The following is a 14,793-nucleotide window of genomic DNA, read 5'->3' as shown; positions in this document are numbered from 1 at the left end:
TAATCATTACATCATCTCAGACCTAGTTTATTCAATACACCTTTAATGTTCACTTAATACTTCAGGTCACTTCCTCTGCTTTCCTTTTCCTGGTAAACTCTCCATGTGCATTTTAAACACGTGTAAATTTGCAGTTTACCCATTTCAATAAGCCTGAATTTGGTCTTGTGTCACAGTCAAAACTTGTTTGGTGAACACATGGGGAAGAATCAGTTATGGAATGATTTGACACCTGGTTGTAGGTATGAGAAAATGAGAGAAAGATGTAAGTAGCTATGACTTCAATGAGACAGAAGCTTAATTTTTTCCTGTATTTAAGAAATTGTAAGAGTACTGTCTTGGGGGTTGGTGTGAAAACACTCAGTGTGGTCACTTGAATGTAACTGGCTCCCATAAGCTCATAGGGAGTGGCACTGTTAGGAGGTGTGGCTTTGTTGGAGGAAATGTGTCACTGTGGGGGTGGGCTTTGAGGTCTCCTATGCTTAAGCTATGCCCAGTGTGGAGACGGTTCACTTCCCGTTGCCTGCAGATCAAGATGTAGCTCCTTCTCCATACTCAGCTCCTTCTCCAGCATTAAGTCTGGCTGCATGCTGCCATTTCCCACCATGACCATAATGGACTGAACTTCTGAACTGTAATTAAGCCACCCCAATTAAATGTTTTCCTTTACAATAGTTGCCACAGTCGTGGTGTCTCTTCAAGCAATAGGAACCCTAACTAAGACACTCAGTAGCTAAGATATTTCAAATTGCCCCTTCAGCATCTCTAGCCTGTCCATTTCACTTTGCTGTGTGTGGCTGCTCCAGTCCCAGCCTTCACACCCACCTTCCAGTTAGCATAAATGATAACAAAAAGAAGAAAGGCATAACTCTCTGCCTTGAAGAACATTTCTTAGAAGATGCATATGAAGTCCTGCTTGCATCTCATTGGTCAGAAGTGAGCCAAGAGCCATGCTTGACTGCAGTGGAATCTGGGAAATGTAGTCTTTATATTCAAATAAGAGTAAGAGGTTGTCTCATCAACAAGGACGAGCAGAGCAGATGCTGGGGGCTGCCAGCAGTTCCTCAGCACCACCTTGGTCTTCTTCATGTCCACTCAGAACATGTTGAGAGTCAAACCACTATATGGGTAATAAGAAGAAAGCTTGCCTTTCAGAGTTGATTCTGAGAGGCCTTTGAGTGATGCCACTCTGGGTTTGGGGACAGATGGATTTGGCACTGCTTTTGGAATCTCATGTGTCATAAGGAAAGCTGCTTGCGAACATTCCTTTCCATGGTTAGGAATGTTCGGTGTGTCCTCTTCCATGCTGACACACTCGTGCCCAGACTCAGCATCATGTTCAGCCACCTGGTTTTCCAAACCCACCTAACTGATGTCCAGGTCCTGGAAACCATCCACTGCCCTGCCTACTTTGTGCACGGATACATCACTTCCCCTAACCTTCCACATTAATTCTCACAGTGCTAGTGCTCCCTACTGCCTACCAAATAAATGTTTGAGTCTCTCACCAGGTGCATGAACACACACACACACACACACACACACACACACACACACACACACGCACACGCACACACACACACACAGGCACAAACACATGCACACATACAGACACACAGACATACAGACACACATAGAGACACACACAGACTCACACACATGCACACACAGACACACCCTCACAATACAGACACACACATGCACACACACATACATGCAGACACACACACACACATACATACACAGACACACACAGACACAACACAGATGCACACACACATACATGCGCGTGCACATACACCATCATATTTCCTTGGCTCTCTGCGTAAGCTATAGCCACCAGCATGCAGGTGCCCGTTGCCTCCACTGTAGGACATGTTCTGAGCAGCTGAAGGAGCTGAGACCTGAGGAGCAGAGCCACTACATAGTGCTATCTCATCAGTGGACCGACCTAATACCACCAGCAGCAAGAGCCACAAAGATGGCTGCCAGCTATTTTTTTTTTGTTTTTGCTTTCTTTTACTTTTGAAAATAATTCAAAGATAAGTGTAGGGAAAACAACATAATGGACCTTCACGTATTTTCCCAATTACTAACTCAAAGCCTGTCTGCGAGGAGTATGTTTTCACTTATGTGCATGTATCATTCTTCTGTGGAGCAGTAAGAGCCTTCTAGACCAGTGATTCTCAACCTGTGGGTCTCAACCCCTTTGACAAACCTCTATCTCCAAAAAAAAATTTATATTACAATTTGTAACAGTAGTAAAATTATAATTACAAAGTAGCAATGAAATAATTTTATGGTGGGGGGTCACCACAGCATGAGGAAATTAGTTAAAGGGTTGCAGCCTTAGGAAAGTTGAGAACCACTGCTCTAGATAGTTTCATATCACCAAGTAAGAGAAAGGTTGTTTGTGTGGACGCCATCATAATACCACCACCTCTTCTAAAACAAAGCGATCCTTAGTATCCCAAAGACCAGCTATTCCTTTTCTCAAATTGCCTTGAGCCAGTTTGTCTCTTTGAGTTACATTTCACAAAAGCCTAGATACAACACTTGGAAGACTGATCCTTTGTGCCTCTGCAGGCTCCCCCTAAGTCACCCCGATTCTTCTGATAATTTATTTTTGACAGAAATGGTTGGTGTGTCCTGTTGAGTAAAGACTGGACATTGCTGATTGCATCCCCAAAGCATTTTCATTCCATTTCCATTTCGTATTGATTGATATTCTCTGGAGGTTTTTATCGGGTTCTGGAGACACTTTCCCATTGCCTTTCTTTTGCTAGTAATGGTAGTTATTTGAGGTAACCACCTGGAATTATGATGTCATGTGGGTAGAATATAAATTTCTTCATTACTTCTTATTAAATCCGTATCTTAACATCGTACAGTCCAGATAGGAAAGGTAAGGCTTCTGCTTGGTTCTTTCCCTTTATTTAACCAGTTTCTAGCATCTCTCCAAAATGAGCATCATCCTCTGAGAAAGCCCCCTGCACATCATCTCGGGGTTTCATGATGTCATGCCACTTCACTGCTAGGGGGTTGAGGATCTTCAGTGTCTCAACTGGGCAGCCAGGGGCTAGGATCATTTCCCTGTGGCATTGGAGATGGGTGGGCACTGGAGACCTGGGGACTGGGCTAGAGCCAAACTATTTCATTCTGCTTGAGCCCTTGCTGGCATCCAGGCTCTGCTGTGACTGCATGGCAGGGGTAGGAATACACAGTCTAATCATGTCTGCTCTCATGCGTACCTCAACCCAGGATATCAGTTCAGCCAGAACACACTGAGCTTCATCCCAAATGGTCGAGGTTCCCCTCCCTCTCCCTCTCCTTCCTTCCCCTTCTCTCTCTAGCACCTTCTTTTTCTTTCTTTGACTTTCCTTCTGAGCCTTGTCCCCGGGGTCAAACCAAGTTCCTCGGCCTGTTCCAGATGGGTCCACACATTAGGGTCTTCATCCCAGCCTGACCCACTAAGAGGATTTCTTGATTATTCAAGCCCACCTCACTCTCAGCCTGGACTGTGTGGGAGGCTCTTCTTGATCACTGGCTTTCCTCTGTTCACGGCCTGACCCTCTGGAGTTGAGCCTCTTTCTGCAGCAGACTGCCTCTAGAATCCCCATCATGCTCGACACAGAGCTACAGGGCCGCGAGTCGCAGGGGGAGTGTTCACTCGGAGAAACACCACTGTTTTGCACAGACTTTGATACCAGCCCGGTATGGAGACGAGTAGGCGTTTTATCATTAGGCTTGGACATTTTTATATCTACTTGACTACTGTGGTGGATGGTTTTCATCTGTGGATTTGAGGGCAATGATTGTTCATAGCTTGGATCAGTGCTGGGCTCTGAGTTAGCTTTGCATTGCTGTGAAGACACCAACCGAACATAAATCCTGGCTCCTTACTTCAGAGGTTTCGGTATGTGAACATCTTGGTGATGAGTGTGGAGTTACGGTAGAGTAGGGATCATCTCACAGTATCCGGAAAGCAAAGTGAGAGGAAGGGACCAGGGACAAGGTTCACCCCTTGAAACTGACTTCCTCCAGCTAGGCGCCTCCTCTTAATAGTCCGCAAAGCTACGGATATAATCTATTGATGAGGGAAATGCCCTTATTCAATTACCTCTCAGTAGTTCCACCGGCTGAAGACCAAACCTCAACACACGAGCCACTGGGAATATTTTGTATCCAAACCAACACTGAGGCTGTTCTCAAAACAGATGCTCTAGGCTCCAGAAACATGTCGAGCTGGAGAAATTTTTCTGTGGGTGGCCACAGCGGAGCCAGAAGAGAGGACTCAAAGTGTGGGTCTGGGACCAAAGATAGCGTTGACTTTGTTCAATCTTTGCTTTTTTCTTTTCTAAGTTAATTAATTAATTTTATGTGCATGAGTGTTTTGCTTGCATGTGTGTCTGTGTGCCACATGCATGTCTGGTGCCTGCAGAGGCCAGAAGAGGGCATTAGATGTTTGTGAGCTGCCATGTGAGTTCTGGGAACCAAATCCAGGTCCTCTGGAAAAGCAGCACATGCTCTTAACCCCAGCCTCTCTCCAACCTTCATTTATTAGTTTTCGCTGTCGTGGGGATTGGCTTTAGGACCACATGCATGTTAGGGATGGGTTTACGGTCGGGCTGTGTCCCCTTCCCTAACACTGTTAACTCTAGAGGATCATGTTTTCCCATTTTAGGTCAGGAAGTACAAATGGGCCTTCACTGTTTGTTTTGTACACCTGTTGAGACGCCCATGCTAAGCCTGCAAGCAAGCAGTGCATGATTTGGGGCACTGAACAGAAAGAACACGTGAGGAAGCCACCACTTTTCCTTAAGGAACAGAAAATTTCTACAAAACTTTTTCATATTGGAAATATGCTTTATTGTACTTTTAATAGATTTTAACTAATGTGAGGGAGAGCTGAAAATACTTATCTCAACATTATGGGTTTAAAAAAGAGAGAGAAATGAGAGTAATACCAGACTATACCTAAGGAGATATGGGTTCTAGCTCTAACTTTGCCAGAAATAATGGTGACCTTGTTCATACTCTGTCTTTGAACCTGTTTCCTTATCTATAAAGCATATGCTGGACCAGATAACAGCCATGTTTCATTCTTGTATTCATTATTGCATTCATGCTTTTATATTTTCATGTATTATTGACAGACATGATAGCTATTTTCTCAGTTGTTCCTCATGACAAACCCATGGTAACACAGAGGTGTGGCAGGGGATATTGTGCCCATTTAGACAGTTGGGTATGTTGAGGCTGAGGAATATTTGATGCTGGGTCAAGGCTTAATTAAAATTGAAATTCTTCCTCCTACTCCACAATAGTTCCTTCTCAGCAGAAGGCATGTGTCTGTGGTGGATGCTGGTATAATGGAGCAGGGGGCATCTGTCTGTCAGGTTTCTTTAATGTCTGAATACAAAGCATGGAGTTATTAGGATTGATGATTGCTGCTCTGTCGTTGACTACTTTTGTCTGCTGGAGGCTCTGTTTTGTGGTTGGCACTGAATGCATTAAATAGGCAATCATAAGTAGTAACTGGAAGGAAGAAGGTGACGGGCCAGGAGAGGACAGGTTGGAGAAAAAGCCAAATGGCCAGATGAGCCAGGTCCTCGTCTGTGCACTCTCCCAGCACCAACACGCTTGCTTGTATTAATTCTAGGATAAAGCTGCTGTCTTCATCCCATTTTCCAGATGGTGAAATCAAGACCTAGAAGGTTGAAAATTTGTTCAGCTATTAAGTGTCAGAGCCAGATCGGGAAGCCAGGCAATCTGGTTTCAGAGTTTGCACCCTTAGCACACTGATGCCAAAATTGAATGGAATAATAAGAAACCCTTGTGAGCTACTGTAATAGAACGTAAGATTAAAAAAAAAAAAAAAAAAAAAAAGAACGCCTACCTAAGGTTAGCAACCTGACATTGGAAAGAACATAATGCATATTGTTGTAGCACTGACAAAGGGGTTTGATTTCTTAAAAAAAAAAATGCAGTATGTGGCAAGATATAAAACTTGCCATTCTAGGACTAAGAAATGCAGAAGTTCTCTCTAAGCTTATAGTTCAACCAATGCAGGAGGCCAAGTTCTACAGCAATGGAAGATCGGGAATAAATCAGTAGCTTCGAGTAACTCATGCCTAAGTGATTTCACAATGCACTCACTAGCTGGACTACTAAAGGGCAGGAAAAGGAGCCATGTGCTAAAATGTAAAAGCATGTAGATTGTGACAGCTCTGGTAACGTTCCCATGTGCACATGATAGGCAGGGCTTGGGAGAAGACAGGAAGAAATTCCAGTAGTTAGGTGTTGGTTAAGATCCTTGTTCTTTGACTTTTTTAGTGATGGCATGTTTGATAGATAACAGCGGGAAAGAGCTGCTGGCCGGCTCGGTTGAGGTGATTACCTGAGGGCAAGGCGTGGGGCTTTGCTAGGTCTCCCTGGCTGCCTTCATCCTGGAGCTCGCTGGAGCTCGCTGGAGCTAGCCAATCTCAGAAGTGCCAGAGGACATTTTCCTGGAGTTCTTGCAACTGCTCCCCCAGCTTCTACTCCTCTCCAGGGCATCTCCCAGCAAGCACTCCGCGGCACATCTCCCATCTCTGCAGTAGTGAGGCTCGTTGGGGATTTTCTCTTTGCAGCTCTGAGGAGCATCCTGGGTTTGGGGGGTTGGGTTCTCGGTGCCTTAAGTGCTGCACAGCATAGATGGATGTCCTGAAGTGGGGTGAGATTCCATCCACCTTCATCTGTGGTTTTGCCAGCTAGTCCATACTACATTAATTAATTAAAGTAGCCACTGGGTTTCGAAGAGAAGCCTGGTGTAGATGTTCTGTCTTGCCAGCAGGTGAGTGATCTCTGGCTTTGGTATGGACCAGAAGCCTTCTTTCAGTGTGTTCATACTAAGTAGGCCGAATATGCCTGGAGGTAGTCTGGGCTGTCTACTGAGAACAGAGCTTCAGAAGGTGCTTTGGTCTCTAAGTATCTAGCTGGCTGGCCAAGGGTCACACATGACATGGAGGCTGGGCTTCCACGTGCGAATCGGCACCTATTTGCCTGTGCATGTGGAAGTGGGCGTGCCTGTGAAATGGCTGGATATGGCAGTGGCAGAGCAGGTGAAAGGTGGAGAAGGGGACTTGGGTTTCTAGACAACGTGTCACTGTCCTGATAGTGCCCACATCTCAGGGAATGTGTGGTTCTCAATGAAGCAAATTTTGGGTAGCTTTGTGCTCTACAAGAGCAAGAACGCGGTGTGTCAGGCAGAGAGAGCTTGGAGTATGCCGTCTTACCCGCGTCTGCATTGTGTGACCCCGTCTGTGTGTCTTTGGGAATGCGTTTTCGGCAAGCATCCTGCTTTAACAAGGCGTTTGTTCGTTGTTGTGTGCAAGTCAGTCTGTGCGGCAGTGCCCGGGTCCTGTTTGCGGCTGCTTGCTGGCTTTCCAGCTTCACTTGCGCCTGCAGTCAGGCTCTGCACGTGCGCCAGCCTCTGTGCGCACGTCCCCGAGTGACCCGTGTGCGGTGCCCAGGGACCTCTGGGTCGTGTGCACTCGCTGCCTGTCGCTGCGCTGACGAATGCTCCTCCACATGTCCGGGAGCACGTCTCCCGTCGTGTGCACGCTCCGTGTGCACGCCGCCCGCGTGTGTGTGTGTGTGTGTGTGTGTGTGTGTGTGTGTGTGTGCAGGGCGCCGCGCGCTGCGGCCGGAGGACCGCGCCAGGCTCCACGCGCCCCGCGGCCGTTCCCCCCCCTCCCCCGCGCGCACCGCAGCGGGCCCCGCGATTGGCCGCCCGCTCCTCTAGCCGTCACCTCCTCCCCCGCCCCGCGCGCCCGCGGTCCCCGCTGTCCCCCGCGGTTCCGGCGAGGCCGCGCCGCGCTGCGCTCCGCTCCCATTGGCTGCGCGCGCCTTTGTGTGGCGGCAGCTGCGGCCCCAGCGCCTTTGAATGTCGAGAGGGGCCGGGAAGGGAGCCTTTCCATGGGCCATCTGTCTCCCCGCCAGCCGCCGCCCCGCCGCCTGCGCCCCGCGCTCCGCCTCCCGCCCCGGCGGCTCCCGCAGCCCCGCCGCCCGCGCCCCGGAGCCGCGCCACAAAGGGCCCGCGCGCAGCCGCCGCCGCCACCGCCGCCGCGCGAGGAGCCAGGATGGTCCTGGTCCACGTCGGCTATCTCGTGCTTCCAGTGTTTGGCTCTGTGCGAAACAGAGGTATCGCTTTTTCCTTTCGGGGTCTGCTTCCTTCCGAGCGCGGATCGCCGCAGGCACCGGGCGGGGGCGGGGGCGGGCGCGGCGGGCGGGGGCGCAGGCACAGCCGCGGGGCGAGGCGAGCGGTGCTGCTTCCCACCCCCTTCTGGGGAGACCCCCGAGTGTGGGATGGCACCCTCGCGGGAGCTTTTGTAGTGAAGTTAGGATTTGGTGAATTTGGGTCCCTTTCTCCCCAGCCCCATATTTTTTAAAATTATTATTATTTGCGGCGGACGTGGTTCCTCCAAATCACAGCCCCTTCCCCTACCTAGCCCTGTGTGACCGAAAGGAGATGCATGCCGTGTGTGTTTGTGTGTGTGTGTGTGTGTGTGTGTGTGTGTGTGTGTGTGTGTGAGAGAGAGAGAGAGAGAGAGAGAGAGAGAGAGAGAGAGAGAGAGAGAGAGATTTAATTTTCCATGATTTGCTTTTTTTTTTTTTTTTTTAAGGCATATGTGTGTTTTGTTCTGTTTTGTATTTTTTTCATTTTGGGGGCCTTAAGGCCAATGGCCGGTGAGCTGGGATCTGAGTATCAGCCCCATCCCATGCTCCGACCTCTTCCCTCTCATGGGTACTTGTACCTTCTTTTCCCTTCCTTTTCTCTCATTTAATCCTTTTTGTTTTATTGCCCTTATTCTGTGGCCCTGCACACCTCCCTCCCCGCAACTGTCTTTGTATGACAGTTGCAGTTACAGGTTCAAAATGCTTGTATGTATGCGTGTGCATGTGTATGTGTGTGTATGCATGTATACGTGTGTGCGCGCGCGTGCTTTCGAGCTTCGGAAATCAGACGTGCGCTGCCTTGCACTCCTGGGCCCGTCCGGAGCGGGTTGTCTGTTTCTTGGGTGTTGAGCTGTGCGTGAGAATGAGGTGGGAAGCTGCCCCCACGCCAGGCCCTTTGCCCGGGGCAGGGGTTGATCAAGCAGTAGGCTGGCGATGTCTTTGTTTTTAACTGTGGTATATGGGGTGTGTTTGCACGGTCCCCCTTCCCCACGTCCCTTTTTCCTTATGCTCCCCTGCAACAATAGCTTGGGTTCCCCCTTTCTTCCCCCCACTCCACATTTCTTCCATTTTCTTTTAATCAAAAATTCCCACCTCCCAAAGCAAATCTGAGATACATCAATTCATTTTTTTTTCCTTCTTTTTGTATTCTGCCTCTGGACTCACATTTCTCTTGGAAATGTTTCTTCTCTCCCACTCCACGTCTGCTTAAATCCCTACTGGCTAAGCACCCCCTCCCTTTACAAGAATGATGTCTTCCCTTCGCCGACCCCCTCTGGTCTTCCGAGTCCGAGCGGGGGATGGGGTCGCAGAGCCAGCGCTTTAGAGCGCCCCAGGGGCCAGACTGCACCAGGCTAGGAAAGCCCAGCCCTCTTTCAGCCAAACTATACCCAACCCCGCGCCTCTCCCCAAAAACCCAAAGGCAAGATTGTCCCCTTAGGCTCGTTTGAACTGCAGGGTTTTTTTTTTTTTGTGTGTGTGATGATAGAGTGATGACATTCTGCATTTATCAAATCTTTTTTTTTTCTTCATTGTGTAGCTCAGTGAATGGTCAACTCGCTGCTGTGTGCGCTGTGACCCTTCTGCCTCCGCATTTAGCTGTATTGTGACACCCTCTTAACCATTTCCTGTCTCCATCCGAGGAAGGCATTGCTATTTAAGCGGCAGTATCCCCTATCTCAGGCCAGTGTGGTGGTGGTGGTGGGGGAGAGGAGGTCAGACTAGATCATGAAATGCCATCCCCTCCCCAATACACAATTATCTCTTATTACTTGGCATTTCCTCTTAAAACGGGTGTGGAACATTACACTAGGCAGAAATTCAAAAATGATTAAGAAGGGTGTTGAGCCTGAAAGTATAATTATCCTGATTAAATCATTATCATCCTCATTAATACCACCAATCTCTAAATACCATTGCAGCATGCTGGTTCCATGTTTTGAAATTCAAATTGTTCAGCTGCCTTTAAAATTTATTTTTAATGACCCTCCCCTCCACCAACAAAGATCCAACAAAACCAATTCTGCCTGTCAGAATTGCGATGGCAAACTTTCACGGTAAACACACCCACAGGAAATTTCAGGGTCTGAGGGGTGAGTTGGGCTGTGGGTGAAATTTAGCACAATGTGCTAAGGACACATGACCTTCTGATAGAGGATACTAATGCTTAATTCAAAGGTCCTAAACCACAATTTTCTTGTAAAACTATTAGATAGCCTGCTAGCTTAAGCCTGTTCTTTTAGTCTCCATTGTAGTAGTATAGGATGTAGGCCATTTCAGAATAGATATAGAGAAATAACCATTTTTGTATCTTCATCTTGTTTAGCCGAGTACATTGCACTGTAAATCCCTGTTAAGTGGATTCCTTTTGCCTTGGCTTGGAGGCTGTAGCAGCCCATTTTCCACGTGTCTGGGTGACCATCAGCAGGCCTCCTGGCAGCACCCAGGCGTAACATTTAGTTGGAGGCAAAATTTATTAAATCTATATTAAAAAGAAAATCTTATGATGAAATGACAGTTGCTGCTATTTCAGCCTCTGAAAAATTGGTGCACCACGGTCCCTGGCTGAAGGGGAGCTGCTGTGGCCATAGGGTCCTAATTGTTTAATTGTACAATGTCAAGAGCATCTTTGGACATCTGCCCTGGCCCTCAGGGCTGCCCCTTTAACAGCCGGCTCCCTTCTGCTGCCTGGCCAGCCAGACCTGCTTGAAAACGGAAACAAAACAGCAGCAGTCATGAAAGAATAAGGCGCCTACTTTGAGGGCCCTTCCAAAATAGTCACAAGCAGCCTCCCCAGAACGCCATTTGGCGATTTGAAAAGAAAACGAAAACGCAAAACAAAACAAAATAACCAAAAAAAAAAAAAAATATATATATATATATATAAACCTCAGCAAAATGGTTTTCCATTAAACAGGGGTAGCGTGTTCTGCTGTGCTGAATTACTTCCTGTTCTTATTTTGTGGGTAATTTTTTATGTATCAAATATCCTTTTGGTTGTGTATCTTTTCACCTTTTCTTGTACTAAAACTAAAGCATGATGTGTATTTTTTTACATCCCCCAGTTGACAATGTACAGCGCTCGGTTAGAGACGTTCCCCTGCTGAACCGTACTGTGGTCGTGTAGCCCGGCCATCTGCTCATTGTACGCTGCTTTTGTTCTGTCGCCCCTCCGAAGCATGGTGGGCCCAGCCTTTTCTTTTCCTTTTTTTTTTCCTTTATTTTTTTCCTTTTTTTTTTGTATTGTGTGCATGATGACATTGTTACACACAGAATCCACTAATACTAATATACAATCTCAATAAAGAACTAGTTTTTCCTATATTAACCTAGTGTGCTTTTTCTCTTGCTGTTTCCCCATTTATTGTCGTATCCCGCTGTTTAGAACCTCCTTGCTTTTCTGTCCTCAACCTCACCCACCCACCACCCCACCTCCCATTGTAAGGTTTGAGTGAATGCCTTTTCTTTTACTTTCCTTTTTTTCCTTTCCTCTCTCACCCCTTTTTGTGGTATAGATATGGTGACTCTAAGCTCATGTCGCCCCCTTCTCTTAGGACAATAGGAGCCTGGGGCCATGGGAAGGGTCAGCTGTCCTCTCACACTGAAACAGCCCCACTGCATAGAGATCCTCTATCTTTGGCCACCTGGGTACTCAATACCCTCCACTTTTCATCTTAGTGTCCGAGCTGCAAGGCGTTGGAAAGAAAGGAGAATTCACACTGAGGTTGAGAAAAGGGATACTGTACTTAACTAGCAATCTTGTAGTATCGACTCACCTGAAAAAAACCATTTTGAGTTGCGTTTCAACTTTCTGTTCACTGTCTCATTGATTGACTGTCCTGATAAATCATGTTGGGGGTGACACGTGACGTGTAACTGATCCAAAGCACTACAGCATCCCTTTCTATGTGTATGTGGAAATTCTTGAGATCTACGGTGTAAGTTTGTCCTTTGGATCCCGGGTAAGGAAAATGCTTGGTACGGAAGCCCCCGAGGCCCCTCCCTGTCCCGGGGATGGCAGCCCCACCTGGGACTGTAGGAATAAGAGTCAGTACTTTCTGTGGGCTGTGAGCCAGTTAAAGCTGATTATAGCCTGCTTGCCTGACAGCTGCTTCATCTGTGGCCCTAGGGCCTCTCTGGGGAGAAAGCAAACCAGATCTGGCCATTGTCTCAGAGTGTGCGCTCCTTGGAGTGGGCGTTGGGAGGTCAGGAGGGAAGTCGGGACCTGTGTCCAAACTGAATTGCAAGAACCCTTCGAAGTATCTTTACCCTCTTCCTATGACGGCTCTGATAAAGCAACAGAAAAGTGTCTCCTCCCCCCACCCCAGAGCGGAACCCATATTCAAGCATTTGTCAGCTACATCTATTCAGTTTCGGCCCAGAACAAGCCTTGTTAAATGAGGCGTTTTAGACACCAGAGGAAATCAGTTGATTAAAGAAATTCATGGTTCCTTCAAGGGGTCATCATTTCGAAGCTGTTTCTCTTGGCGGATGTCCTTAGTCCTGGCTCATCTAGGCCGTCTTCTGGGCGGGCCTCCGACGGTTCCCTCAGGGAGGATGGCCGCCACCTCACTGCTGCCTGACCACTGCTCTTCCTTGCCTTCTTTGTGGCCTCGTGAGGCACTCCCCACCCCCAAGGGCTGCCCTCTTTGCTCTGGCCCTTTGTTCTTTTCTTCCCAGCCTGGGTGGAAAAGCTGGACTGATTTACTGTGACACACGGACACACATGGATGATGTTGGCAGAGGCTTGTGCTATGGTGTGTGCAAAAGGAGACATGCGGGTCTATGAGGCCAGGCCCTTGAAGGTTTTCTGGTTTTTCTTTCATTTATTTTCTTTATGGTTTATCTGAGACCTGAGTTTGGTAAAGCAAAATAACACTTCCATCCAACTTCAATAATGATCAAAACAAATTGGGTGACCATTCTCATTTCTCCCTAAAGATAGATCAATATTAATCAACTCTAATGTTTTATTTTTTTTTAAGTTGATGTTCAGTATTTCAGAATTCTCCAGCAGTACATTTCAAGGCTAGCTCATAGTCCAGAATGAAATTGCTTAATGGCAATTGTGCCTTAGCAATGTGTTGACTCTGTACTGTATAGGACCCGGCTCATCAGAACTAAATATCTAACATATTCGGGAGAATCCCCCCACAACTTTACGACCCAACAACTATGAAGTCATTGCACTCTGTCTTTCTTCTCTCAGCCTTCTGTCTGCTGTACGAACATTGACTCCAGGATTTTGCACAAGTCGCCTGTAAATGGACCAGGTAACCCACGGTCTCCGATAAGATGGAGTATAGCTCCTGTTCCAGTTTTCTCTGGATTTCCCTTCTGACCAGCATTCGATAAGCCCCACTTAATTAAAGAGTTTTCTTAAGTAGAAATTTCCCACACAACAGCAAATACAATTAAACTTTGCAGATGAGGGGGAAGGGCCACCCAGACCACTGATGTTCTTTCGTGCAGATGAGTGACAGCCTGGTGACCTCCTTTACCCTTTTCTCACCTTCCTTTTCCCCCATGTCCTTTTTCTCTTTAAATAAGCATCTTGAAGTTTCTCTTGGGAAGCTTGATGGCTTCCTAGGAGGGTGAAGCCACAGCTTTGGGCTGTATCTGGTGTTAGGTGGAGTTTTCCTAGAGCTGGCCAGAAGACCATCAGCTCTTGACCCATGACTGTGGGTCTCTCAGTTCTCCTGGACCACTGCTGCCCAGACATATGGGACACTTTCACATTAGTTTCTGTATGGCTGTAAATAGCTTTAAAAGATCCCCAGCTTAACATAGTGTGAAGCAAATCAGTGTCAGTTTCCTGGTATGGTTTAGCCACAGAGGGCCTTCCTGCGGAGAGGCTCAGATTCAGGGTGATTGATGAAGTCCTTGCAATGCCTGTTCCTCATATGTTCACTCATTCATTCCTCCATTTGCTTACTTGTTCATTCATTTTAGTTAATGAATATTCATTAAATACCTTCCTGGACCAAATGCTGCACTAAGGACTTATGCTGCCTGAGACATCTGAGCAGAGGGCCCACGTGGATGGCAGAGTGACCTCATTTGGAGTAGTCTAGAACTTGAGTCCTGGCTGTCTTGGCCTGAAAAGGGAATATAGGTACCATTCTGAACACCGTCTGGATAATGACCATCCTAAAACCTGCCTCAGAGGGTGCGTTCAAACTCTTCAAAGGCACCTGGCTCACAGCAGCGGTCAAAGGCAGGGTAGACAGCTGCTCCCCTCTTCATAACCATAGGTATTGATTGTCCCAACGATCAGAAGCACAAAGTCAGAGATGGTGTTGTGGGAGGTTGTTGTGTGTGCCTTGGGGGTGACATGCACACTGAAGTAGAGAGTACCAGGTCGGGTGGGAGACAAGAACAGGACATGCGTGTGGTGTGTGCACATGGGTGGTGGTGGGGAGACCTGTGTAGGATGGTTGTTTTCTGCAAGTCTCCTTAAATCATAACTCCAGGGCCATGTAGCACCAGGTCTATAGAATGTATAGACACCATCTGGAAGGGATTTTGAGGCCAGTTTCTAAGGCCTTTGGACTTGCTTCTTTGTCCACCGAACTC

The 14,793-nt window shown here is 47.4% G+C and overlaps 1 protein-coding gene across 1 annotated transcript in view; it reads left to right on the top strand.

Moving 5' to 3' along the window:
- Positions 1-8,123: 8,123 nt before the first annotated feature.
- Ark2c (arkadia (RNF111) C-terminal like ring finger ubiquitin ligase 2C) overlaps positions 8,124-14,793 on the top strand; it is a 107,256-nt gene continuing 100,586 nt past the window's right edge. Inside the window, exon 1 of the mRNA XM_059246527.1 lies at positions 8,124-8,184. Coding sequence (XP_059102510.1) covers positions 8,124-8,184 — 61 coding nt within the window. The remainder of the gene's footprint in view (positions 8,185-14,793) is intronic.

Source organism: Peromyscus eremicus, chromosome 19 (genome assembly GCF_949786415.1).
Source record: "Peromyscus eremicus chromosome 19, PerEre_H2_v1, whole genome shotgun sequence".
In the NCBI taxonomy this organism is placed as follows: Eukaryota; Metazoa; Chordata; class Mammalia; order Rodentia; family Cricetidae; genus Peromyscus; species Peromyscus eremicus.
Note: the sequence above shows the minus strand (reverse complement) of the source record. Positions and strands in the feature narration are given on the sequence as shown.